Source organism: Loxodonta africana, chromosome 3 (genome assembly GCF_030014295.1).
Source record: "Loxodonta africana isolate mLoxAfr1 chromosome 3, mLoxAfr1.hap2, whole genome shotgun sequence".
NCBI lineage: Eukaryota > Metazoa > Chordata > Mammalia > Proboscidea > Elephantidae > Loxodonta > Loxodonta africana.
Genome location: NC_087344.1, coordinates 162,208,240 through 162,233,890, shown reverse-complemented (window position 1 = coordinate 162,233,890; position 25,651 = coordinate 162,208,240). Strand labels below are relative to the sequence as shown.

Below are 25,651 nucleotides of genomic sequence, written 5' to 3'. Positions count from 1 at the left end.
CAATATGCAAAAATCCACAATTATAAAAAGGAACACATTATTACAGTTAACGTGATATAGACTACCAAATGACTAATATGAACAAGCTATCCGTTTATGAAACATTTCTTATTTTTGCCTTCACCATCCTTCCAGACTCAAGTGTTTCCTCTTTCACTAAGTCTTTCCTTGATCACTGCCAACCTGAAGGTATCTCGCACACTCCAAATCTCTTTTTATATTCATATGGCACTGACCATATTTGCCTTTTTATAATAAATATAGACCAAAAAAAAAAAAAAAGACTTTTGTACATATCCTCTATCTCCAGTACTAGCCTATAAGTTCAAGGGCAAGAATTGTGTCTTATGCATCTTTTTCTCTTCCACACCCTCCAGCATGTTATCTTATAAGTAGTAATATCTGCTTAATATTTATTGAATGATAGGTGCTAAAATGCAATAGTCAGTTGAATCCAAATTAATAGAGTCAGAAAACAAGTGACTGACCTTGGTTGGTCTAAGTCTCACAGAGTCATCAAATTTCTTAAATTCAGATGTTCCACTCCATTCCAGTGATGTCCCTGTTTTTACCTTCACGACTGAAGATAGGGGCCTGGGAGCACTCGGTGGGATGTCTCCTGGAAAAAAGTAAATATAGGCCGATTCCTAGAAGCACTATTATTTTAGAGCAGAAATGTTACTCAGTAGTCACACATAGAACACTGAAGGGACCTGTGATTTCATCTGGTTCATCCACACTTAACTGTACTCACCGGCTTCCTCAACCACAATAAAAGATTCAGGTGTCCGTTCGGGCAGTGGAGGGGGGACTTCATCATCTGTCTTCGGAGAAGTTGCTATCCAGAAGGTCAAGAGATAGAAGCACAATGTTTAATTAGAACAATCCAAAGAAAATTCTTACATCCTAATCTTGGTTAAATTCCTTAAAGCACTGTTAATATTTAAGCTGGTACCTGTTCACTCAAGGAAAAAACAAATCCTCTAATCTTACGTTGCAAACCCAGGAGATTTTTGCTTATTCTTCAAAATGTATTATTATGTTCAAAAGCCAGGAAGTATTTTCACTGAGTCAGTGAGTATATTACGATGCACCTTGACATGGCAAAGATTCAGTTACATAGTAAATGAACTCATGAACATTTTAGCATCTGTCCTTCATTCCACACAGAAGCCAAGGATATGGATGCTTTTCCTTTTCACTGAACAATGGTATGACTGGGTTTTCTTTATTTTCACAGAAATGTTACAAAATTTTTATAGAAAATGGTTTTTTAAATGCTGTTGTAAGAAACTGCCACCAGATGGCACACATATCAATGTTGCTATAACCCTTGAAGATAAGGATTTGTTTTTTAATTATGTTGGTGCTGAGAGAAGCCTAAGGTATTATGGGCGCCTAGAAAAAGAAAATACCTTCAAATTCAAAAACAAGGTCAAAGAATATAAAATAATCTAATCAAAGGAAGAACTTCCTAAATCCAGATAAAATATTTTTGCAACAAAGCTACAAATGAAAGCTCTGCACATGTGTCTATTAAGAAACTCTGTACAGACCTACATCATCCTGAGACCAGAAAAACTAGTTGGTGCCCGGCCACAATCGATGACTGCCCTGACAGGGAACACAACAGAGAACTCCTGAGGGAGCAGGAGATCAGTGGGATGCAGACCCCAAATTCTCATAAAAAGACCATACTTAATGGTCTGACTGAGACTAGAGGAATCCCGGCGGCCATGGTCCCCAGACCTTCTGTTGGCACAGGACAGGAACCATCCCTGAAGACAACTCATCAGACATGAAAGGGACTGGACAGTGGGTGGGAGAGAGATGCTGATGAAGAGTCAGCTAATTATATCAGGTGGACACTTGAGATTGTGTTGGCATGTCCTGTCTGGAGGGGGGATGGGAGGATAGAGAGAGTGGGAAGCTGGCAAAATTGTCACGAAAGGAGAGACTGGAAGGGCTGACTCATTAGGGGGAGAGCAAGTGGGAGTACGGAGTAAGATGTATGTAAACTTATATGTGACAGACTGACTTGATTTGTAAACGTTCACTTGAAGCTCAATAAAAGTTACTAAAAAAAAAAAAGAAAGAAACTCTGTACAATAAAAACAAAAGTTTTGTCTACTTCCTATCCAGGTAGAATTTTCTTTATAAATTATCTGATGATATACCTGAGAGATTTAAACTTGCTCTTTGCTTTCCCTCACCTTCTTCCACTTTAAACTGTTAAAATCATCTCTAACAGGAAAGTCACTTCTGCTTTCAAATCACCCAGTAAAACAAAACAATGTGTATAGAATGCAAAAATACACAATTGTACAAGAGATAAAGTATGAAAGTAAAAACCCATTGCCATCAAGTCGATTCTAACTCATAGTGACCCTGTAGGACAGAGTAGAACTGCCCCCATATGGTTTCCAAGGAACGCCTGGTGGATTCAAACTGCTGACCTTTTGGCTAACAGCCAAACTCTTAACCACTATGCTACCAGGGTTTCCACGAAAGTAAAGGTGTATATAATATAAAAACTCTGCACAGAATGCTGAGCACATATTATTTGTGCCCTGGTGGCACAGTGGTTAAGAGTCCAGATTGCTAACCAGAAGGTTGGCAGTTCAAATCTACCAGCCACTCCTTGTAAACCCTATGGAGCAGATCAACCTGACGGGAACAGACATAGTGCATACAGTAATATAAATTACTGTAAAAAGCAGGAAATTAGATCCTCCTTTTCCAACTCCCACAGGAGAAGAATCCAGTTTTTAGCAGTATGTTCAGTTCAGTATAGCCAAATGATTGTACAATGAAAATTCTGGGTGGCCCATGTGGTGCTGTTGATCAGATCTTCTCTGCTGTTCTTTTGGAAACTGCTTCTCATTGTGGGTCTACGAATGAGGATTGCTTTCTTTAGAAGCATGCCTGCTGGTATATTTCCTGTACCAGATCTAACTGCTCACTACTGTCTGTTTTATGGAATACTGCATGTTTGATACTGCTATTTTCAACTTTTTCACATCATTAAAGCCTTCCTGAAATTAGTTTATTTGAGGAGGAGGAAGAGCAAGAGGACAAGAAGAAAGAGGAGGGAGATGGGGAGGAGAAACCAAATATTCTATAGAAATGAAGTGAAATCTAAAATGGCATACAAACTTTTAAAAATAACTTACCCATTACTACTGTCTCTTGGTTCAGCAGTGGGGGAAAATTAGTCAGAGAATTCGGTGCTGAAGAATCATGTGAATTGTAATAAGAGAATATGGTTGTAGAGGATGTGGGCAACAAAGAACGAGGAAAAACAGCTCCATCGTGCTTCTCAGGTAAATCAAGAGACATCTTAGAACCAGCACTACCTGGAGGCAATGGTGAAAAATAGGGGTCTTCTGCTAAAGACATGTAAGAATGTACACTAAAATCACTAGGGTCATGCTGCTTTACATTTGAGGCATTACATATTTGGTGCTTAGGGTCACGTGGCAGTGAATAATTCAGTTCTGCTGAAGAAGCATGCATCAGTTTTTGAGCCTGCAACTCCACAAAACATGAATTGTGCGGTTGAGATTCCAAATAAGAAAAATCTTCCTTGATGTCCAACTCCTTTGTTTCTCTCTGCTGTATCAGTTCAAAGGGAGTTGATTTGGTCCGTGTTATTGGCTGCTTTGAATCAAAATGTCTTTGGGCTGCATTTATAGGTTTTGAATTAGGACATGCCCCAAACAAAATGGAGCTCAAGTCCAAACTTTGATGCTTCTGTAGAGGCTCCCCAGCCATTGGAAATGTCTTTGTCTCCCATTTCATAGTTCTGTCGGCATTTTTACAACCACAGTTTAGCTCCAAAAAGTCAAAAGAAATGCCCTGTTTAGCAGGGTGTAAAACAAACCCTTCCCTTTCACTTATTTCAGAAGTCCTAAAGTCAAAGGAAGAAGTCTCTCCTTTTTCCACCATCGTGCTTTGTTTGTTCTGTTGGTTCATCATTGTTGCTTCTTTTATGGAGCTAAAACAGAAAGAGTAGTGATGATACTATACCCCCAAAGAGGCCTCTTCCAGTATACCTTTCCCAGCATCATAATAAGTTATAAGCATGAGATTCACCTCTCAGACACAACTAGACAGTATTTAGATAATGTGTAAAATTGTACTCACCTTTTTGGTAAGCTAAGAGGATAAGGGTCTGCTTCTAGAGTGGAATTTTGCTCAGGAACTGAATACTTTGCTTGAATCTTCAAGAGAAGTAGAGATTGGTTTTTAGCAATGTCAAATGAGATGTTTGGGAAGATAGGGAAAATTTTAACCAAGAAAACTTTTTTAACGGATACATTTGCTCACTTACCTGCTTTTATTCATAAGTGTAAGAAGTAATATTTCAGAAAACAAAGATTTAAAATAATTCATGAAAGGGTCACTTGAGCTTCCAAAATATTGAACCTAGTAAGAATTTATTCACATACTGAGATCAAAAGGATTAGAATGAAGGATTAATAGTGTTATAGAAACTACAGAAGATTTGCTTATAGTGTGACCCGTTCAAATACAGTAATTTTAATATGTTCTTGGGGTAACTTTATTCTCAAGGACCCCCTACTTTCAGAAATTTCATTATTTCAACCCTTAACATTAATAGATGCCTTTCGGTCCCTCCACCCATCTCTCTGATTTCATCTTGTTCCATTCACCAGATTCTGCTACATGGGCTTTCTTGTCATTCCTCAAGCATGCCAAACTCATTCCTAATTCAAGGTTTTTACACTTACTGTTGTTCCTTCTGATTAAAAAATTCTTGCTCCAGATTTTGCATGGCTGACTTCTTCTAAGTAATTACATTTCTGCTTAAACATCATCTGCCATAAGGAAACCTTCCCTGACCACTCCATCTAAAACCACACTCTCACACAACTTTCCAGCCACTCTCAATCTCATACACATACCATTGATTGTAAAACAAACAAACAAAATCCTGCTTCCGGAGTTGGTAAAATGTAAACAAAAAAGTCACTGTCAACTGTAAGATACCACCAATTATATGATACATTCTAATTTCAGAAGATGTTAAAATGCAGGAAAACATGCATCTTAAAAAAATAGAATTTTTTTTATTCCATTTGTTTATGATCTATTTTCCTCCACAAAAATGTAAGCTCTAGTTTTCTTGGGTAGTAGGGTGAGAACTTCTCTTGTTTAACACTGTGTCTTCAAGGCTTAAAACAGTGACTGGTATATATATATGAACCAAAAAAATATTTGTTGGATGAATGAACCAGCTGATTAAGATCTAATTTTACTACCTAACTTTTAAATCTTACCATGATCTAACTCTACCCTATCTAAACTTTATTTTCCACTATCTCCCCTGACGTATTGGAGATACTTAATAATAAATTTAATTTTATTAAATTTACTCTATTTATAAATTTGTTGTTGTTAAGTGCCGTCGAGTTGGTTCCAACTCATAGCAACCCTGTGTACTACAGAATGAAGCACTGCGCCATGCTCACAATTGTTGTTATGCTTCAGCCCATTGTTGCATGCACTGTGTCAGTCCATCTTGTTGAGGGTCTTCCTCTTTTTCACTGACCCTATCTATGCTTTACGAAGCATGATATCCTTCTTCAGGGACAGATCCCGCCTGATAACATGTACAAAGTATGGAAGATTAGTCTCCTCATCCTTGCTTCTAAGGAGCATTCTGGTTGTACTTCTTCCAAGACAGATTTGTTCTTTTGGCAGTCCATGGTATACTCAATATTCTTCGCCAACACCACAATTCAAAGGCGTCAATTCTTCTTTGATCTTTCTTATTCATTGTCCAGCTTTCACATGCATATGATGCGACTGAAAATACCATGGCTTGGGTCAGGCACAACTTAGTCTTCAAGGTGACATCTTTGCTTTTCAACACTTTGAAGAGGTCTTTTGCAGCAGAATTTGCCCAATGCAATGCGTCTTTTGATTTCTTGACTGCTGCTTCCATGGCTGTTGATTGTGGATCCAAGTAAAATGAAATCCTTGAATTCAGTCTTTCTCCTTTTATCATGATGTTGCTTATTGGTCTAGTTGTGAGGATCTTTGTTTTCTTTATGTTGAGGTATAATCCATACTGAAGGCCGTGGTCTTTGATTTTCATAGGTAAGCGCTTCAAGTCGTCTTCATTTTCAGCAAGCAAGGTTGTGTCATCTGCATAACACAGGTTATTAATGAGTCTTCCTCCAATCCCAATGCCCCATTCTTCTTCATATACTCCAGCTTCTCAGATTATTTGCTCAGCATACATATTGAATAGGTATGGTGAAAGGATACAACCCTGATGCACACCTTTCCTGACTTTAAACCACGCAGTATCCTCTTGTTCTGTTCAAACAACTGCCTCTTGGTCTATGTACAGGTTCCTCACGAGCACAATTAAGTGTTCTGGAATTCCCATTCTTCACAATGTTATCCATAATTTGTTATGACACATAGAGTCAGATGCCTTTGAAGAGTCAACAAAACACAGGTAAACATCTTTCTAGTATTCTCTGAGCCATCAGACATCAGTAATGATGGTTCCACATCCTCTTCTGAATCCAGCCTGAATTTCTGGCAGTTCCTCGTAGAAATACTGCTACAGCCCCTTTTGAATGATCTTCAGCAAAATTTTGCTTGCATGTAATATTAATGATATCGTTCGATAATTTCTGCTTTTGGTTAGATCACCTTTTTTGGGAATAGGCATAAATATGGATCTCTTCCGGTCGGCTAGCCAGGTAGCTGTCTTCCAAATTTCCTGGCATAGAAGAGTGAGCACTTCCAGCACTGCATCCATTTGTTGAAACATCTCAATCAATATTCCATCGATTCCTGGAGCCTTGTTTTTTGCCAATGCCTTCAGTGCAGCTTGGACTTCTTCCTTTAGTACTATCGGTTCCTGATCATATGCTACCTCTTGAAATGGTTGAACGTCAACTAATTCTTTTTGGCATAATGACTCTGTATATTCCTTCCATCTTCTTTTGATGTTGCTGGCATTATTTAATATTTTCCCCATAGAATCCTTCACTATTGCAACTCAAGTCTTGAATTTTTTTCTTCAGTTCTTTCAGCTTGAGAAATGCTAGGTGTGTTCTTGCCTTTTAGTTTTCTATCTTCAGCTCTTTGTACATGTCATTATAATACTTTGTCTTCTCAAGCCGCCCTTTGAAATCTTCTGTTCAGTTCTTTTACTTCATCATTTCTTCCTTTCGTTTTAGCTACTGGATGTTCAAGAGCAAGTTTCAGAGTCTCTTCTGACATCCATTTTGGTCTTTTCTTTCTTTCCTCTCTTTTTAATGACCTCTTGCTTTCTTCATATATGATGTCCTTTATGTCATTCCACAACTCCTCTGGTTTCAGTCATTAGTGTTCGATGCATCAAATCTATTCTTGACATGGTCTCTAAATTCAGGTGGGATATATTCAAGGTAGTACTTTGGCTCCCATGGACTTGTTCTAATTTTCTCAGCTTCAGCTTGAATTTGCACACGCGCAATTGATGATCTGTTCCACAGTCAGCCCCTGGCCTTGTTTTGACTGATGATATTGAGCTTTTGCATCATCTCTTTCCACAGATGTAGTCGATTTGATTCCTGTGTATCCCACCTGGTGAGGTCCACATGTATAGTCGCCATTTATGTTGTTGAAAAAAGGTATTTGCAATAAAGATGTCACTGGTCTTGCAAAATTCTATCATGCAATCTCCGGCATCACTTCTGTTACCAAGGCCATATTTTCCAACTACCAACCCTGCTTCCTTGTTTCCAACTTTCGCATTCCAACCACCAATAATCAATGCATCCTGATTGCATGTTCGATCAATTTCAGACTGCAGAAGCTGGTAAAAATTTTCAATTTCTTTACCAGTGGCCTTAGTGGTTGGTACATACATTTGAATAATAGTCCTAGTAACTGGTCTTCCTTGTAAGCATATAGATATTATCCTATCGATGACAACATTATACTTCAGGATAGATCTTGAAATGTTCCTTTTGACAATGAATGCAACGCCATTCCCCTTCAAGTTGTCTTTCCTGGCATAGTAGACCATATGATTGTCCAATTCAAAACGGCCAATACCAGTCCATATCAGCTCACTAATGCCTAGGAGATAGATGTTTATGTGCTCCATTTCATTTTGACAATTTTCTAGATTCACACTTTGTACATACCACATTCTGATTATTAATGGATGTTTGTAGCTGTTTTTTCTCATTTTGAGTTGTGCCACGTCAGTAAATAAAGGTCCCAAAAGCTTTACTCCATCCACATCATTAAGGTCAGCTCTACTTTGAGGAGGTAGCTCTTCCCCAGTCATCGTTTGTGTGCCTTCCAACCTGGAGGGCTCATCTTCCAGCACTATATCAGAAAACATTTAGTGTCCCCTTATTCTGTCCAAACAACTGCCTCTTGATCTATGTACAAGTCCCTCACGAGCACAATTAAGTGTTCTGGAATTCCCATTCTTCACAGTGTTATCCATAATTTGTTATAATCCACACAGTCGAATGCCTTTGCACAGTCAATAAAACACATGTAAATATCCTTCTGGTATTCTCTGCTTTCAGCCAGGATCCATCTGACATCAGCAATGATATCCTCAGTTCCACGTCCTCTTCAGAAACTGGCCAGAATTTCTGGCAGTTCCCTGTCGATATACTGCTGCAGCCGTTTTTGAATGATCTTCAGCAAAATTTTGCTTGTGTGTGATATTAATGATATTGTTCTATAATTTCCACATTCGGTTGGATCACCTTCCTTGGGAATAGGCATAAATATGGATCTCTTACAGTCAGTTGGCCAGGAAGCTGTCTTCCATATTTCTTGGGATAGACAAGTGAGCACCTCCAGTGCTGCATCCGTTTGTTGAAACATCTCAATTGATATTCCGTCAATTCCTGGAGCCTTGTTGTTCGTCAATGCCCTCAGTGCAGCTTGGCCTTCTTCCTTCAGTACCATCAGTTCCTGATTATAGGCTACCTCTTGAAATGTTTGAACATCGACTAATTCTTTTTGTTATAATGACTCTGTATATTCCTTCCATCTTCTTTTGATGTATCCTGCATCGTTTAATATTTTCCCCATAGAATCCTTCACTGTTGCAACTTGAGGCTTGAATTTTTTCTTCAGTTCTTTCAGCTTGAGAAACGCCAAGCGTGCTCTTCCCTTTTGGTTTTCTATCTCCAGCTTTTTGCACATGTCATTATAATACTTTACTTTGTTCTGTTCAGTTCTTTTACTTCATCATTTCTTCCTTTTGCTTTAGCTGCTCGACGTTCTTGAGCAAGTTTTAGAGTCTCCTCTGACATCCATCTTGGTCTTTCCCTTCTTTCCTGTCTTTTCAATGACCTCTTGCTTTCTTCATATATGATGTCCTTGATGTCATTCCACAACTTGTTTCATCTTTGGTCACTAGTGTTCAACACATCAAATCTGTTCTTGAGATGGTCTCTAAATTCAGGCAGCATATACTCAAGTTCCAGAACACTTCATTGTGCTCATGAGGAACCTTTACATAGATCAAGAGGCAGTTGTTCAGACAGAACAAGGGGATACTGATTGGTTTAAAGTCAGGAAAGTTGTGCATCAGGGTTGTATTCTTTCACCATACTTATTTAATCTGTATGCTGAACAAATAATACGAGAAGCTGGACTATATGAAGAAGAATGGGGCATCAGGATTGGAGGAAGACTCATTAACAACCTGTATTATGCAGATGACACAACCTCGCTTGCTGAAAGTGAAGAGGACTTGAAGCACTTACTAATGAAGATCAAAGACCACAGCCTTCACTATGGATTACACCTCCACATAAAGAAAACAAAAATCCTCACAACTGGACCAATAAGCAACATCATGATAAACAGAGAAAAGATTGAAGTTGTCAAGGATTTCATTTTACTTGGATCCACAATCAACAGCCATGGAAGCAGCAGTCAAGAAATCAAAAGATGCATTGCATTGGGTAAATCTGCTGCAAAGGACCTCTTCAAAGTGTTGAAGAGCAAAGACGTCACCCTGAAGACTAAGGTGTGCCTGACCCAAGCCATGGTATTTTCAATCGCATCATATGCGTGTGAAAGCTGGACAATGAATAAGGAAGACCAAAGAAGAGTTGATGCCTTTGAATTGTGGTGTCGGTGAAGAATATTGAATATACCATGGACCGCCAAAAGAACGAACAAATCTGTCTTGGAAGAAGTGTGGCCAGAATGCTCCTTATAGTCAAGGATGGCGAGACTGCGTCTTACACACTTTGAACGTGTTGTCAGGAGAGATCAGTCCCTGGAGAAGGACATCATGCTTGGCAGAGTACAGGGTCAGCAGAAAAGAGGAAGACCCTCAATGAGGTGGATTGACACAGTGGCTGCAACAATGAGCTCATGCATAACAACGATTGTAAGGATGGCACAGGACCAGGCAGTGTTTCGTTCTGTCGTGCATAGGGTCGCTGTAAGTCGGAACCAACTCGATGGCACCTAACAACAACAACCACATACCCAAGGTCATATTTTGGCTCTCATGGACTTGCTCAGATTTTTTTTCAGTTTCAGTTTGATCTTGCATATGAGCAGTTGATGTTCTGTTCCACAGTCAGCCCCTGGCAGCAGTTAAGAAATCAAATGACACACCGCATTGGGCAAATCTACTGCAAAGGACCTCTTTAAAGCGTTGAAAAGTAAAGATGGCACCTTGAAGACTAAAGTGTGCCTGACCCAAGCCATGGTATTTTCAACTGCATCATACACATGTGAAAGCTGGACAATGAATAAGAAAGATCGAAGAAGAATTGACGCCTTTGAATTACAGTGTTGGCAAAGAATATTGGATATACCACGGACTGCCAAAAGAACAAACAAATCTGTCTTGGAAGAAGTAGAGCCAGAATGCTTCTTAGAAGCAAGGATGGTGAGACTGTGTCTTACATACTTCAAACATGATGTCAGGAGGGATCAGCCCCTGGAGAGGGACATCATGCTTGGTAAAGTACAGGGTCAGGGGAAGAGCGGAAGATCCTCAACAAGGTGGATTGACACAGTGGCTGCAACAATGAGCTCAAGCATAACAACGATTGTGAGGATGGCACAGGACTGGGCAGTGTTTCGTTCTGTTGTGCACAGGGTCACTATGAGTCAGAACCAACTCAACGGCACCTAACAACGATATATCAGACAATGTTCCGCTGCTATTCAAAAGCTTTTCACTGGCTAATTCTTTTCAGAAGTAGACTGCTGGGCCCTTCTTCCCAGTCTTAGTCTGGAAGCTCAGCTGAAACCGGTCCACCATCGGTGACCCTGCTGGTATCTGAATACCAGTGGTATCACTTATAGCAACACAGCAACATGCAAGCCCCCACAGTATGACAAACTGACAGACACATGGGGAATTTATAAATTTAGTACCTAATATTCTTACTGATGAGATAGTTTAGTATTAGGAGAACAGGCTTTACAATCAAACAAATCAGGTACTGGCTCTTTGTCTTACCAGCTCTGAGACTTGAAGCAAACTACTTAACCACTTTAAGTTTCAGTTTCCTTCTACAAAACGGGGATAATAGTTTTTTAATATAATATACATGTTTTTTAATATAACCGCTTTATAATTCATGCATATAAAGTGTACAATTCAATAGTTTTTAGTATATTCACAGAATTGTGCAACCATCGTCACAATCACCTGCCTTGGTGAATTCATCCTTTTATTATTACATGATGGCTCTATGTCTGTGGTAATTTTCTTTGCTCTGAAGTCTACTTTACCTGATACTAATGTAGCCACTCATGCTTTCCTCTGATGCATATTTGCATGATATACCTTTCGTAAAAAAAAAAAAAAACTTTCAAACTACCTGTATGTTACATTTGAAGTAAGTTTCTTATAAAGAGCATATAGTTGGGTCATGTTTTTATTCACTCTGCCAATCTGTCTTTTAATTGGTGTGTTTAGACCATGTACATTTAATGTAATTATTGATATATTAGGGCTTAAGACTGCCATTTACTTTTTGTTTTCTGTTTGCTCTCCTTCTCATTTCTGTTTTCTTTCTCCTGTGTTTTTTTTAGAATTTTATTTTTATTTTCCTGTAGCACTTTCGAGTGTACCTGTTTGAATATCTTTTTTTAATGGTAGCAATATGTATTATATATACATAATTTATTACAATCTCCTGGTATTGTCGTTTTATCACTCAAATGAAGTATAGAAACCTTACCTCCCTTTATATTCCTTACTCTCCTCTATTTATAACAATTGTCTTATATATTTCTCCTACATATATTTATAATCTCATCAGAAAGTGTTATAATTGTTGCTTCGATTGTCAAACATAACTTGGAAAACTCAAGAGGAGAAGGAAAGCCTATTGTATTTACCCATGTTTTGGCTTTCCATTTCCTTCCTTTTTTTCTTTTCTTCCTCCCTTCTTTTCTTTCTTTCTGATGTTCCAAGGTTTCTTCTTTTATTCATTTTGGTTTGGAAAACTTCCTTTCCCATTCTTTTATAGTGGGCCTGCTAGCAACAAATTCTTAGTTCTCCTTCATCTTCAATCCTGAAGGATATTTTCACAAGGTATAGGATTGTAGATTGACAGTTCTTGTCTTTCAGCACTTGAAAAATGTTGTGCCACTTCCTTCTGGCCTCCTTAGTTTCTGATGAGAAGTTCACTTTATTCTAATGTGTTTTTTTTCCCCCCTATAGTTAACGTGTTGTTTTTTTCTGGCCGCTTTCTAGGGCTTTCCTTTTTCTTTAGTTTCAAAAGTTTAATTAGGATGCATCATCTAGTACGTTTTCAGCCCCACCCTCTTTCTCCTCTCCTTCTGGAACTCGGATGACAGGAATGTTAAATTTTTTTTGTTATAGTCCTATAGGTCCCTGAGACTTATTTATTTTTTTCAGTCTATTTTTTCTGTTCTTCAGATTGGGTAATTTCTATTTGTACTATCTTCTGGTTCACTGATTCTTTCCTCTGTACCCTCTATTCTGTTATTGAGCCCATCTCCTGAGCTTTTGTTTTTCAGTTATTGTATTTTTCAGTTCTAAAATTTGCATTTGGTCCTTCTCTATATCTTCTTTTTCTTTGCTGAGACTTAATATTTCTTTGCTGAGGCTTTCTATTTTTTCATTTGTTTTAAGCCTGTTTGTAATTGCTCATTTAAACATTTTTATCATGGCTGCTTTAAAATATTTGTCAAACAATCCTAATATCTCTGTCACCTCAGTGTTAGCATCCATTATTGGCATTGACTGTCTTTCTTCATTCAGTTTTAAATCTACATGGTATTTGGGATAACAAGTGATTTATAATTGAAACCTGGACATTTTCATGTTATGTTATAAGACTCTGGATCTTATTTAAACCTTCTGTTACATGGCTTTTTCTCACACTGCTCTGGCAGGGGAAAGAAGTGGCGGGCGGGCGCGGGATGCTGCCTTGCTGCTGTTAGCCGGAGGCTACCTCCACCGGGTTCCTCATTTAGCCTCTGCTGATGCTGATGGGAGGCTCCCCAGGTGGCCTTCAGTGATACCGTAGTAAGAGTGGCCTCATTATACCTGGATGATGATGAAAGTCCTGATTCTCCACTAGGCCTCCTCTGACACTACTCAGCGGGGAGAACAAAGAGAAAACCCACTGATACTGGGGAGAGAGGAGCTCATTATGGTCCAGTGGGTCTCAAAGTTCCAGCTCTCTACTTTGCCTTCTCTGATACCACCCCAGCAGGGATATTGGGTCACTTTATTAAGCCTTGCCAGGGCGAAGTCTAGGTGCCTCACTAAGCCTTTGCTGACATGAGTGGAGTTAGGGCCAGTATTTCTTTGATGTTCTACTGGAGTAGAGTGGTTACTGTCGAAAAGTTTTCTGTCTGCTAAGCTACCCCTTTTCTGGTCCTTTGGCTAGAAAGAGGAAGCTTTTATTGGGGCTTTTTTTTTTCTGTCTGTGCTGTTGGCTGTTGGTTTTTCCAGCTCCAAGTCTAGGGTATATGAGATTAAAAAAAAAAAAAAACCCCAGGGAACTCAACACCATGTCATTCCTTGGGTCTCAAGATTTTTTTTTAAATGTTTGTTTTACATATAATGTGCAGGGTTTTTAGTTGTACTTAGTGAGAGCAATAGGGAAAAGAACGTCTACCCCATCTTCCAGGAAGCAGTCCACTCTGGCTGGCTTTAACCAGATCCCTCCATGTTCTTTGTTCCCATTTACTGGCTAAGGACTCATTCCAAACAACTGAAATTACTGCAGCTATTATACTGCTGCTGTTGCTGCTGCTGCCGTTGTTGTTAGCTGCCATTGAGTCAGCCCCTGACTCATGGCGATCCCATGTGTTACAGAGTAGAACTGCCCCATAGCGTTTTCTCGGCTATAATCTTTACAGAAGCAGTTCACCAGGCCTTTCTTCTGTGGTCCTGCTGGGTGGGTTTGAACTGCATTGGGTTAGTAGCCAATTACAAACTGTTCATACCACCCAGGTACCTCTTATATTTCTACTGTGCTAAATTTGGAGCCCTGGTGGTGCAGAGGTTAAGAGCTATGACTGCTAACCAAAAGGCCAGCTGTTCGAATCTACCAGCCACTACTTGGAAACCATATGGGGCAGTTCTACTCTGTCCTATAGGGTTACTATGAGTTGGAACTGACTCAATGGCAATGGGTTTGATTTTTTTGGTTCAGCACTAAATTGAGTATTGATATTTCCTGGAACCTAAATAAAATATTAGCCCACATACTCCAGCAACACAATAGAAGCATAATATTCCTTGTTCAAGTAGGATTATTCTAAGAGTATAAAGATGATTTGATATTAACAAGTCAAATGATAATATTCATTATATTAATAGGTCAAAGGAGAAAATCCATGTGATCATCGTATAGATGCAAAAATATACACTTGATAGAATTTGACATTATGTCTGAAAATTTTTCTTAGTAAAATAGGAATCCATGAATATTTTCTTCAAACAATGAATAAATACCTGCTTAGTAGTCAAAATTTTTTTTTTTTTAGTAGTCAAACACCAGAATCATTCTTAGTAAAGTCAGTGTGCCAGTATCACTTCTATTATTTAACACTGTTCTGGGAGGACTAGCCAATGAAATGTAAACACAAATAAGAAATGAGTAACAATTCCTGACAACTATACTCTTATTTACTTGTCCCTCCACCAGGTTGTTGCTCCTTGGAGTTGACTAAACATTAACTGTAGGATTGCTTAGTTGGTTCGCCACCCTCCATACAGGGTTTCTTCTCTTCTACACCCATCTATCTTTCTGAGGTCTCAACTTGCTTCACCATTCATTGGCAGGGGTTATGATCAGGGCTATGTCCTTGTACACTTTGTATTTCTCGTGTTGGGGAAATAGTAGACCCTCAGTGAATTTTTTAGATTATGAATCCAAAAAGTGATATTTAAAAGTAAAATATATGTGTTGCATATACCCTGGAAAGTAAATCAGTAATCTTGTCTTCTTAAGGTTTGTTCAGAACCTAACACTTTGTAAATGACACAGTAAGTATTGGACTTAACAATTTTTGTGATGAGATTAAAATAGCATATCTTAGAGCTCTCAATATTTTTTAGTTGGATTGAATCGTGTCTCCCAAAAGACAGGTTGAAGTTCTAACCCCTGTACCTGTGAGTGTGATCCTGTTTGGAAATAGAGCTTTTCTTTGGCTCTGTTAATGAGGTCATACTGGAATAGGGTGGGTCCTAACCTAATCCCTTCTGAGTGGTGTCTTATAAAAAGGGAAAACAGACACAAGAGAGACATACACAGAGGGGGAAGTCCATATGAGGATCTGTCCACAAGCCAAGGAATGTCAAGAAACACCTGGGCCTACCAACAAGAAAGGACCTCCCCTAAATCAGATGCCCTAATTCAGACGTCTAGCCTCCAGAACTGTGATACAATAAATTTCTGTTTTTAAACCACCCACTTGTAGTCTTAGTATTTCTGTTACAGCAGCACTAGGAAATACAACAATCAGCATTTAGCCAAATCATAATTGTTTTTATATCTAAAAGCTTTTGCTAAAAATTCTTTGGAGATTCTAAAATATTCTCAAAATTTGATGAGACATTTGCCACCAAAATAAGGCTAACCGAAAAAAAATCACACTGGGGCACAACTATGACTTTACTTTATGATCGTCAGTCTCACTTCTATCTTACCACATAAAACTGTCTAAAACATAGAAATAGAATGTACACTTTCCTTTTTAGTCACTCCTATTGATTCTAAATTTAGCCAAAAATTGTATGCAATAGATTAACCAAGAGATTAATTTTCTAAGTTAAAAAGTACCTCAATTAGTTCTTCCTTCTCCACAGGAAATTTGCAGTGCAGTCTCATCTACACTTGACACTCCAAGTTAATTATGACAATAGGCAATAAGTTAAGTCTCACAACTAACCTGAGACCCCATGACTAAAAGCAAATATGAAAAAAAATTGACAAAATATCAAGTTTAAACTTTACCTCTGTTCCAGAGTATTCATCCCTGAAAACATCCATCTGTCTCTTAAATAGTTCTAATACAGCACTGTAGACCAGCTCATACTGTTCCTGAAGAGCATCACAAACCAAATTAAAAAAATTTGGTGAATTACAGAACCAGATTTTAGGAATATAAACACCAGTCAAATCCCAGTATAGCAGACCTGAAAGGAGTATCAACATTAGTATACTAACAGTTTCTTATATTTCTGTGGAGTCCCTGGGTAATGCAAACAGTTAATCTTCTTGGCTGCTAACCAAAAGGCTGGAGGCTGAGTCCACCCAGAGGCACCTCGGAAAACCAGTCACTGAACACCCTATGGAGCACAGTTCTAGTCTGACACAAATGGGGTTGCCATGAGTCAGAATCGACTCCACAACAACCGGTAGTGGTGGTTATGTTGATGTAGTCTGTTTCAGATTTTAAAGTGCTTTTAAGTTGCTAGAAAACAGCCAAATATTTGATCTACCTCTAGCTAATGTGTAGGGTCCTATGGCATGGTTTTTAGCTTCTAACCACACTTTCTGACTTAAATTTCCCTCTGTCATCATTATTCTGTTTTCCTTGCTCACGTTTAAAAATTTATATTTCATCTTTTTTTTGGTGGGGGGGTCACTTCCGTCTTTTCTGGGAAAAGATAGATAGGTTGTGGCTGGTATACAACAGATAGCCTCAGTATCTATTATTTAATTTGACCCTCACAATTGCCCTGTGAAGTAGGTGGGCTGTTTGTCCCTATTGTAATCAAGCTTTCTAAGTTCATTTAGAAGTAATTTCAAGATCCTAGGTTAGAACCTGAATCTTCTGACTCTTAGTTTAGTGCACTTAGACCAAGCTGCTGAAATTTTGTCCTAGCAAAGATACCAAAGAAAAATAGACCCCTGAATAGGGTTTGAAAATTTGTGGTTGTAAAAAGGAATTTCACTATAGGGAAATGAGACCTCTACTATTATGAGGTTTCTGGTGTTTTACTGCTCCATTTTTGCTTCTGTGCCTGCTCAAGAACTTGATTTTGGATCTACTTTTCATTTGAATGGGCCTATTCAGAGTTTTCCTTGACACTTTATACAGCCTTTACACGAATGAAGTACAACTTACTCCAAAGATAAATTTAGCAAGAGAACAATGCAGAGTCTATATCGCCTACCACAGCCATTAGTACAGAGAGAGGAATCAGACAGGAAGCACTCATCTGGTTACGGTGCCATTTCCTGGCTAGAATAGTATCAGAAAAAGCAGCTACAACTCTTCAGATATTTGTTCAGCTAGTCTTTGATAATAATGCAAAATATGAAGGCAAATTTCAAACTGTCTCAGCTGTCTTCCAATTCTTAAAAGTCAGCCTGAAATGGAAATTTATTTGAAATATGGAGTATGGTTTTATTAATTTAAAATCACAGTTTAGCATTTTATAAGTAGGTTGCATACTTCCTGGATCAGCCTTCTTTTAAGTCTGACAGCACTAACCCAGGCAGTGTTTTCACATAAACTTTCCCCCTCACAAGTTGGATATAGAGAACACAGTCAACACATGAAAAAAAAAATTATTTTTTTCCACTAACTATTAGTGGAAAACCTGTGTGGGCCAAATAGATAAGTTTACATTACAACAGCTCCTCATTTTTTCCCCTGAATTTACAACATCTAGATTAAAACATCTGAACTTCCACTGTCAATTGTTTCATCTCTAAACCTATGTGCAAGTTCATTTGTAAGAACCTTAAACACTTTGGGTCTGACTGTGTAAGCAGTAAAAAATAGTTCTAACAAGTTATGCAGAAATGCCTGTTACATAATAATCAATAAATGTTTGATGAATGAATAGATGGATGAATGCTAGATTCTGTCTTAAAGATGGAGACAACTTAGAAATGTGAGTAAAATTATGGGTGTAGAAATATGGGGAAAATTAATAGTGTAGACAGTGAAAGATCTGGGCTGGGAATGTTTCACCCAGGAGGAAGAACTTGAGCTGGGTTTCCTGAGGAGAGCGTTAAGAGCATGCCTAATGGAGTGAACAGATGTAGACAATCTGAAAAAAAAAAAAGCAAAACCATGCCGTCGAGTCGATTCCGACTCATAGCAACCCTATATGGTTTCCAAGGAGCGCCTGGTAGATTCGAACTGCCAACCTTTTGGTTAGCAGCCATAGCACTTAACCACTATGCTACCAGGGTTTCTGGGGTTTATTAAAAAGATGGTGAACTGGACATAACATTTCACACATATAGTGTGTGTGTGATTGTAATTATGCTTTTAAAAAGTATGCATACAGTAAGCCCCAGGAGACTATAGAAAAATAGCAACAGTGACTATTTCTAAGTGATAAATTATGGCTGATTTTTACTTTTCAGTATTTCCTAAAATGAGCACAGAGACTCCCTTTCCAGGTTCTGTTACCACCTCCTGAAGTAGAAATCACAGATTTCTGCTTTTCTATGGTTTCAGAGATGGATTTACTACTACAAAATTTCAAGTTATCCCAACTCAACTACTACTTTCTAATAAGTCAAACAGCTTATTGAATTTTTTTCAACATCCTTTCTAAGTAAGAAGTATTATATATATATATATATGTATGTATGTATTTAATGTTTTCTAGACAGTAAGATATAAGGAATAAAAGCAGCTGACCTGGGTAGGGAATATAAGGAAAATACTGGGATTCTCAGAGGAAATGGGAATAGACTAAAGCACTTGTATTACGTTGGCATTACGGCTAAGGAGGCAGCTGGTTTTGGATGTCTTACCCTTAAACATAGAGATGGAGCAAGACTCAGACACATTTCCTGATCCAATCACCAGAGTCCATACCTGAGTTTGAACAAATGAAGGTCTCTGTGTCCGCATTTCCTGGATCAAACTAAAAATACTGAAGTTCTCAGGAATTATCTACCAAATAAAAGGGAAAAATATCTTACTCCTTTTGATGCTATCTTTGTTAAGAATTATTGCCACCTTTTTATAGTCTTGTACTTCCATAACATCTCCTCTCCTAGCATGGGATAATAGTAGACAAAGAATACATTTTTTTAAACTAAAGAGGTTCTTCATGACTTGCACCATACTTCAGAGCCTGGTGATTTCCCTAGGAAAGTGTAAAGAAAATCTTCTGAGTGGTTTCGCATGGGCTTTAATTCCCCAGGAATTCAAGTATCTGAAACTAAAGTTATAAGGTGAGAGGAGGCTCAGTAGAAGAGCAAGGAGAGTTTTCTGAAATACAAGCAGCTGAGAGATAGCGCTAAGAGCCATGTTATAAATCTACCATTTTCTAGCAAACTTTAAAAAATGATTTATAGATTGGAACCTGAAATTTGATTGCAATAAATTGAGTCCACTAAAGCAGATTGGATTAAGGAAGGGTAACGATATAACTTAGGGCAGAGATTCTCAAACGTTAGCATGTATCAGTATCACCCATAGGACTTGCTGGGCCCTACTTTCAGAGTGTCCGATTCACTCAGTATGAGTTGGGGCCCAAGAATTTGCATTTCTAACAGTTTTCCAGAAAATACTGATGTTGCTTGTCTGGGACCACACTCTGAAAGCCAATGACTTAGGAGCTAATTGAATCATCTGACTGACAAATCAAGTCTGTGAGTGAATATTCTGGGAAAGATGAATTGTGGAGATAGACGTTCTGAGGAACTAAACAATTCCTAAGTGTGAAAGCAGCAGGGTAAGCAAATGGGAAGTGCCTGCTGAGAGAAACTCACCCCATCTTTTAGCAACATCCATGTATAATCAATAGCACAAATAACACCAGTTCTTCCACAGCCGGCACTGAAATGAAAGATCACAGTAGCATTTATAGTTGCAGATGGTGGATCTTTGACAAGAAAATTGGAACATTTCACTGACATATTTGAAGAGGAAGAGCCTGGAGGCAATGGAATTTTCCAAACTCTTATCATTTCCCAGCGTGTGTTTGTCAATTGTCAAATGCCACAATGAACCTCAGAACAGATCCTATGCAACTTGTCACAGCAAGAATCTCTAGACCTATCCTGTTCACAAGTACTTTATCAAAAAAAGATGAATTTAACGCTCAGGATCAATTTAATATAGTTTGTTTCTACCACAACCTTTCCCTTTTAATCACTCTCATTTCTAAGCTTCTTTCCTTTCTCATCAATTGGAATAAGTGAGGCTGGGATCGGAAGCCTACATCCTATGTGCTCATACCAGCTTTAATTCCAACACAGTGAGTCTTCCTTCCGTTTTAGCAGAAGTCCTGGCCAGACTGACATTTGGTTTGTTTTGGGCAGAAGGTTCCAACACAACATCATACCTGCAGTGAATGCATATGGGAACACTATCATCCTCTTGGTAACAACGCACATCCCAGATGAGCTCAAGAATAGGGTCTATCGATGAAGGCACATCATGATCTGGCCAATTCTTGTAATGAAATTGGTGGATAGTTCGAGTTTCCTATAAAACATAGCCAGAATAGAAGGCGAATGCAAGGTTAGGACTCCATCTCATTCTGCCACAAGATTACTCTGACTTAATAAATAGTATCTATATCCTTTTTATAATTTATGCTGCTTTATTTCCTATAGACCTCAGGTGACCAGTACCTCTGAGAACAACTGAAAATGATTTCAGGTCAGATATGATTGACCTATCCCCATTTGCCCTACTCATAAGAATAGGTAAATACGAGGAGAATTCAAACCAGACTTCCCATCTAGTGTGCCTCAGATGGGTTGCAGATGTGCTGATATATTAAATCTCTTAGCCTCAGAGAGGCTGGGCAGGATCTGGAGAAACCTGACCTCTCAAGTTGGTCTCTAGCCTCTATTCATTGTACAGCTTCTATTCACCTTACAAATAGTATTGCATATGTGTGCTGTGGTGTGAAAAAGGTTGGGGAGGACAGTTCTACGCCAAAGGTCTCTTTTGAATATGAAGACTAATCCAGGACATCAGAGGTCCCACTATTCTCCATTGCCTTCTGCCCAGCCTGAATCACACAGTATATGTTTACCTGCCTGATCCACGTAAGCATTTGAGTTTACCCCCCTGTACTTACACTATTGAACTTGGCTTTTAGAGTCCTGATTATGTAATCAGACTTTCTTTTTTCAGCTTCCTAAGAAGTAAAAGATTAAAATATTAGTTATTTCTAAAGACAAGCTCTCTACAAAGTAGACCCTGGAACTGTAGCTCGGCCATGATGACAACAGGCACCATACTCACAGACGATATGGAGAAAGGTCCAACTTGCATTTGCTTCTCTCCTGGCTCAGCCCAGTAGCGCTCACACTTTTTCTGTTGCACAAAGCAGAATGTTGTGATTTCCCTCCATTCTAGTCTCCTCTGGATAACAAAACCTACCCCCCCCCGCCCCCCCGCCAATCAGAAGCAAATTCAGCTCTGTGTCCTTCGCCTTAGGTTAGGAACATCTCACTTCCTTAAGGTTCAACCCCAGCATCATGGTCTGGAATCCCCGAGGATGAGAAAACAAACATAAAAGGATACATACGTTACAGACTTCCTGGAAGTCTGAAAAGTAAATGTAAGAATCTTTGCCTTATTTTCAATACTTCAAAAGGAACTACAGAAATCATGTGTACTGAAACGAAGCTGTGTAAGCTAACTGAAACACCAAGTTTCCTTGGTTCTGATTGGAATTGTGTCAACACAGCATTGGACATGTAGGTTAGAACAGTGCTGTCCAGTAGAAATATAATGTAAGCCACACATGTAATTCTAAATTTTCTCATAAACCAAAAAACCCATTGCCATCGAGCTGATTCTGACTCACTGCAACCCCATAGGCAGAGCAGAACTGCCACACAGGGTTTCCAAGGAGCTGCTGGTGGATTCAAACTGTCAGCCTTTTTTGGTTAGCAGCCGAACGCTTAACCACATTCAAAAACAAAAAAGTAAAGTTAATTATAACATATATCTCATTTAATCCAATATATCCAAAAGTTTATGTAATCAATACTTTACATTTTATACTGTCTTTAAAATCTAATTTTTATATTTATAGCACATCTCAAATATTTTATTGAAAATACTTTATTTAGATTTCATAAAATTTATCATTGAAAAAGTAGATTCACATACCTAACTTATTCAAAATGCACTTAAGAACTTTCCAGTAACTGAGTTGACTGTCAGTTTTTTAATTTAAATTAAATAAAAATTAAAAATTCGGTTTCTTAGTTACACTAGCTATTTCAAGCACTCAAAAGTTGCATATGGCTAGTGGATGCCATGTTGAACAGCATAAGGTGAGAAGCTCTGACTGGCAGTCAAAGGTATCTGATAAATAAAAATGGGAAAGTGAATTGTTATTTTAAAAAGCATATTGTGTTTGTACTTTAAAACATGGAGTCTCCTGGGAAGATGGAGCCCTGGTGTCCCAATGGTTAAGAGCTACAGCTGCTAACCAAAATGTCAGCAGTTTAAATCTACCAGCAACTCCTTGGAAACCCTATGGGGCAGTTCTATTCTGTTCCTATAGGGTTGCTATGAGTTGGAATCGACTCCACGAGGTTTTTTTGCAACTGGGAAGACTGACAAAAGGGGTTCTTAGTGATTAAAAAAAAAAAAAGGCCCCAAGGGTCGTATGGTATGGTATACCCAAACTGAAAACTAGGAACATGAACATAATTTACCTAGGCACACTTAAGGAAAGTTCTGCTATCCGTTTTCCCCTCTTTTTTCTTCTTTCCCTTACCTTTAGGTAAACAGGTACTAGCAAGCAACTCACCTTTCCCATTTCAAACTCCATGCATGCCATAACAATTATCTGGGGGATAAAATAGACAGAAACTTAGTTGTCTAGCATAGTTAGAAAAACCATGGGTCTCAGGGCCAGAAAGTGCTAATCATTCTTTTTCTGTTTGGTTTGGTTTGTTCTTAACCAAAAAGAAAAAACAAATACTGATAAATTATACAATGTTGCTCCTACCCTTCTTTCTGTCCCCATCTCCCTCTTCTCTATTCAAGTCAGTAAATTAACTTCTTGTTACCAAATGAGCCTGTCAAGATGAGAACTTTCATTTCCTTGAACAAGAGTGACAATGCAACTTTTACTAAAAGGTGCCTATACACTGAAATTCCAGCAACCAACCAAAAAAAGGCATTAGTTTAATTAGACAAGAAGCCTGAATCATTTATATCCTGGCCCCTTACCCCATCTATCCCTAAAAACTAAGGAATAAAATAACAACTCTGCACTTACCAGGACACCGTGTTCCCAAATCATCCTCCAGAAGTCCAGAAGAGTTGTGGGCAAAGGACCCTGGGTGGCAATATAAGCCTTGGGTCCATAAACTCCCTAAAGGGAAAGAGAAGTTACATAGGGTGACTACAAAAAATAATATCTTCTTATTCTCACCTAATGCTTTCCCTCTACTTTTTAGGTACCTAGAGAAATATGAATTGCTTTTATTTCCTTTCAGTGTACCTTGATGAAGTTGGCATTGATGTAGCTGGAATCCTCATCAGAGGTTATCAGGGACAGCTCTACCAGGCTATGATCATCTATAATAGAAAAGAAAAATATAGTGTAATTAAGGAGTCTTGGAGGGTTTCCTGTAAGTTGAGGCCTAACACTGTGAAAAGTGGACGCTTAAAATTGATGAGTGAGTGAGTGAGTGAATGAATGAATGCTCTTTTGCAGTAATAAGAAGTATAACTAATATGCCAATGCCATGTTCCAGGATTAGGAACAGCAATGGGTAAAAAAGAAGATGGGAAGATTGAATTTGGGAGAAGGTATAAGTTTATAGAGAGAAAAAGAACTTACAAGGCAAGATATCCTTATATCTGTTTTTCTTGATATTCTTGGGCCTCTCAGCCACAGTTGTGGGATAGATTTTGTCTGTCTTGTACTTGGCAGATTGCCTTTTCAGCTTCTGTAATAAAATTCCAGGAATAATTAAATCTTCCTAAGGAAAGTAGGTAAGAAGCTATTTTCCAGCATTCTAATTCGGCCGTTTTATCATCTTCAGGAACTGGCTCCATTCAGGACAGAACCTCAGGGCACAAGGACAGCAGAGTTCAGTCACATTTGAAGAAGTGAAAAAATGACATTTGCTGCAGCTGAGCCGCAAATAGCTAAAACTTAGAGATGAAACTGATGAATATTTTAAAAACCAAATATCTCCAAAAAATAAGCTATATGCTCCACCCAGAGAGTCAGATATTAAAAGTTCAATCTGCTTTCTTTACAGCTGCTATTTAGTTCAGTAGTCAACAGGAAAGTTTAAGTTCCATTAGTCTTTACACTTCAGGTCACTTTTTTTTTTTTTAAGTAAAATGGAGCTTTAGCTGAATAAAATCTCTATATCCAGCAAAATTTCAAAGAATTCAGTCCCAAAAGGAGTCACTTTTTTTTACTATGACCCAGACTTTAAGCTCATTCCCTAACCAAACCACAGTCTTTAAACTAGCATCCTATTCTGTTGGTAGAATCTAGCCTGGGCTAGACAGAGTCTAGTTTAAGGTGGTTGGACAAGATTCCTCACGTTAGTGAAGTAACTCCTTCAAATTACTCCCATTTGCCAAGATTATACTATGGATAAAATATATAGGTCCGAGAAAATGATAGTTTCTCTTTGGCTCCTTTTAGGAATCAAACTTGCCCTAAATCTTAGCAAGTCCTACTGATTTTTCTCACGCCGTATCTTGCTTCCTTCCCATGCTCACTACAGATACCTTAGTTTCAATCCCTTTCTCTTAAAACTTGTTGCTTCTTAACTCCATATTTTTCTGTCTTTTCTCATTCAAATCCATTGGGCATCGTTATGCTAAATTAATCTTACTAAAATACTGATTTCATTGTCTCTCCCTGCTCAAAACAATCACAGTGTATCCCCCTTGCCACTACGAAAAAGTTCAAACTCCTTAGCCAGGTATTGGAGGCTCTCCCCAAGGTAACTTTCCCACATTTCCCACTGCCCTTTAATTATGAAGCCTCTAAAGATGACTTGTATGTTCTTTCAAGATTGTACAAATTGATGTCACTGGCACTTTTGCATAATATCAATTCTTTACAACTGTGGCTTTCCATTTCTTCTCCCAAATATATCCTTGGTGCTCTTTTGCATTTCTCAGATTATGGTCTATTTCGTTCCACAAGGTGAACTAATGAATGGAAATAAGGAAATAGAGTAAGAACGTT

The 25,651-nt window shown here is 38.4% G+C and overlaps 1 protein-coding gene across 4 annotated transcripts in view; it reads right to left on the bottom strand.

The window, feature by feature from the left end:
* The window catches only part of PTPN22 (protein tyrosine phosphatase non-receptor type 22), a 56,626-nt gene that overhangs the window by 18,573 nt on the left and 12,402 nt on the right, over nucleotides 1–25,651 (bottom strand). The window contains exons 2-15 of one of the 4 annotated variants that reach the window (XM_003409591.3): nucleotides 24,275–24,383; nucleotides 23,933–24,009; nucleotides 23,708–23,803; nucleotides 23,234–23,272; nucleotides 21,709–21,780; nucleotides 21,542–21,601; nucleotides 20,795–20,937; nucleotides 20,220–20,286; nucleotides 19,318–19,395; nucleotides 16,485–16,571; nucleotides 4,147–4,223; nucleotides 3,174–3,997; nucleotides 755–838; nucleotides 489–619 (exon numbers count right to left, since the gene is read on the bottom strand). In XM_003409591.3, the coding sequence (XP_003409639.1) occupies nucleotides 489–619; nucleotides 755–838; nucleotides 3,174–3,997; nucleotides 4,147–4,223; nucleotides 16,485–16,571; nucleotides 19,318–19,395; nucleotides 20,220–20,286; nucleotides 20,795–20,937; nucleotides 21,542–21,601; nucleotides 21,709–21,780; nucleotides 23,234–23,272; nucleotides 23,708–23,803; nucleotides 23,933–24,009; nucleotides 24,275–24,383 (1,944 nt within the window). The remainder of the gene's footprint in view (nucleotides 1–488; nucleotides 620–754; nucleotides 839–3,173; nucleotides 3,998–4,146; nucleotides 4,224–16,484; nucleotides 16,572–19,317; nucleotides 19,396–20,219; nucleotides 20,287–20,794; nucleotides 20,938–21,541; nucleotides 21,602–21,708; nucleotides 21,781–23,233; nucleotides 23,273–23,707; nucleotides 23,804–23,932; nucleotides 24,010–24,274; nucleotides 24,384–25,651) is intronic. The other 3 variants (XM_023547489.2, XM_023547488.2, XM_003409592.3) reach the window with 3 other exon arrangements.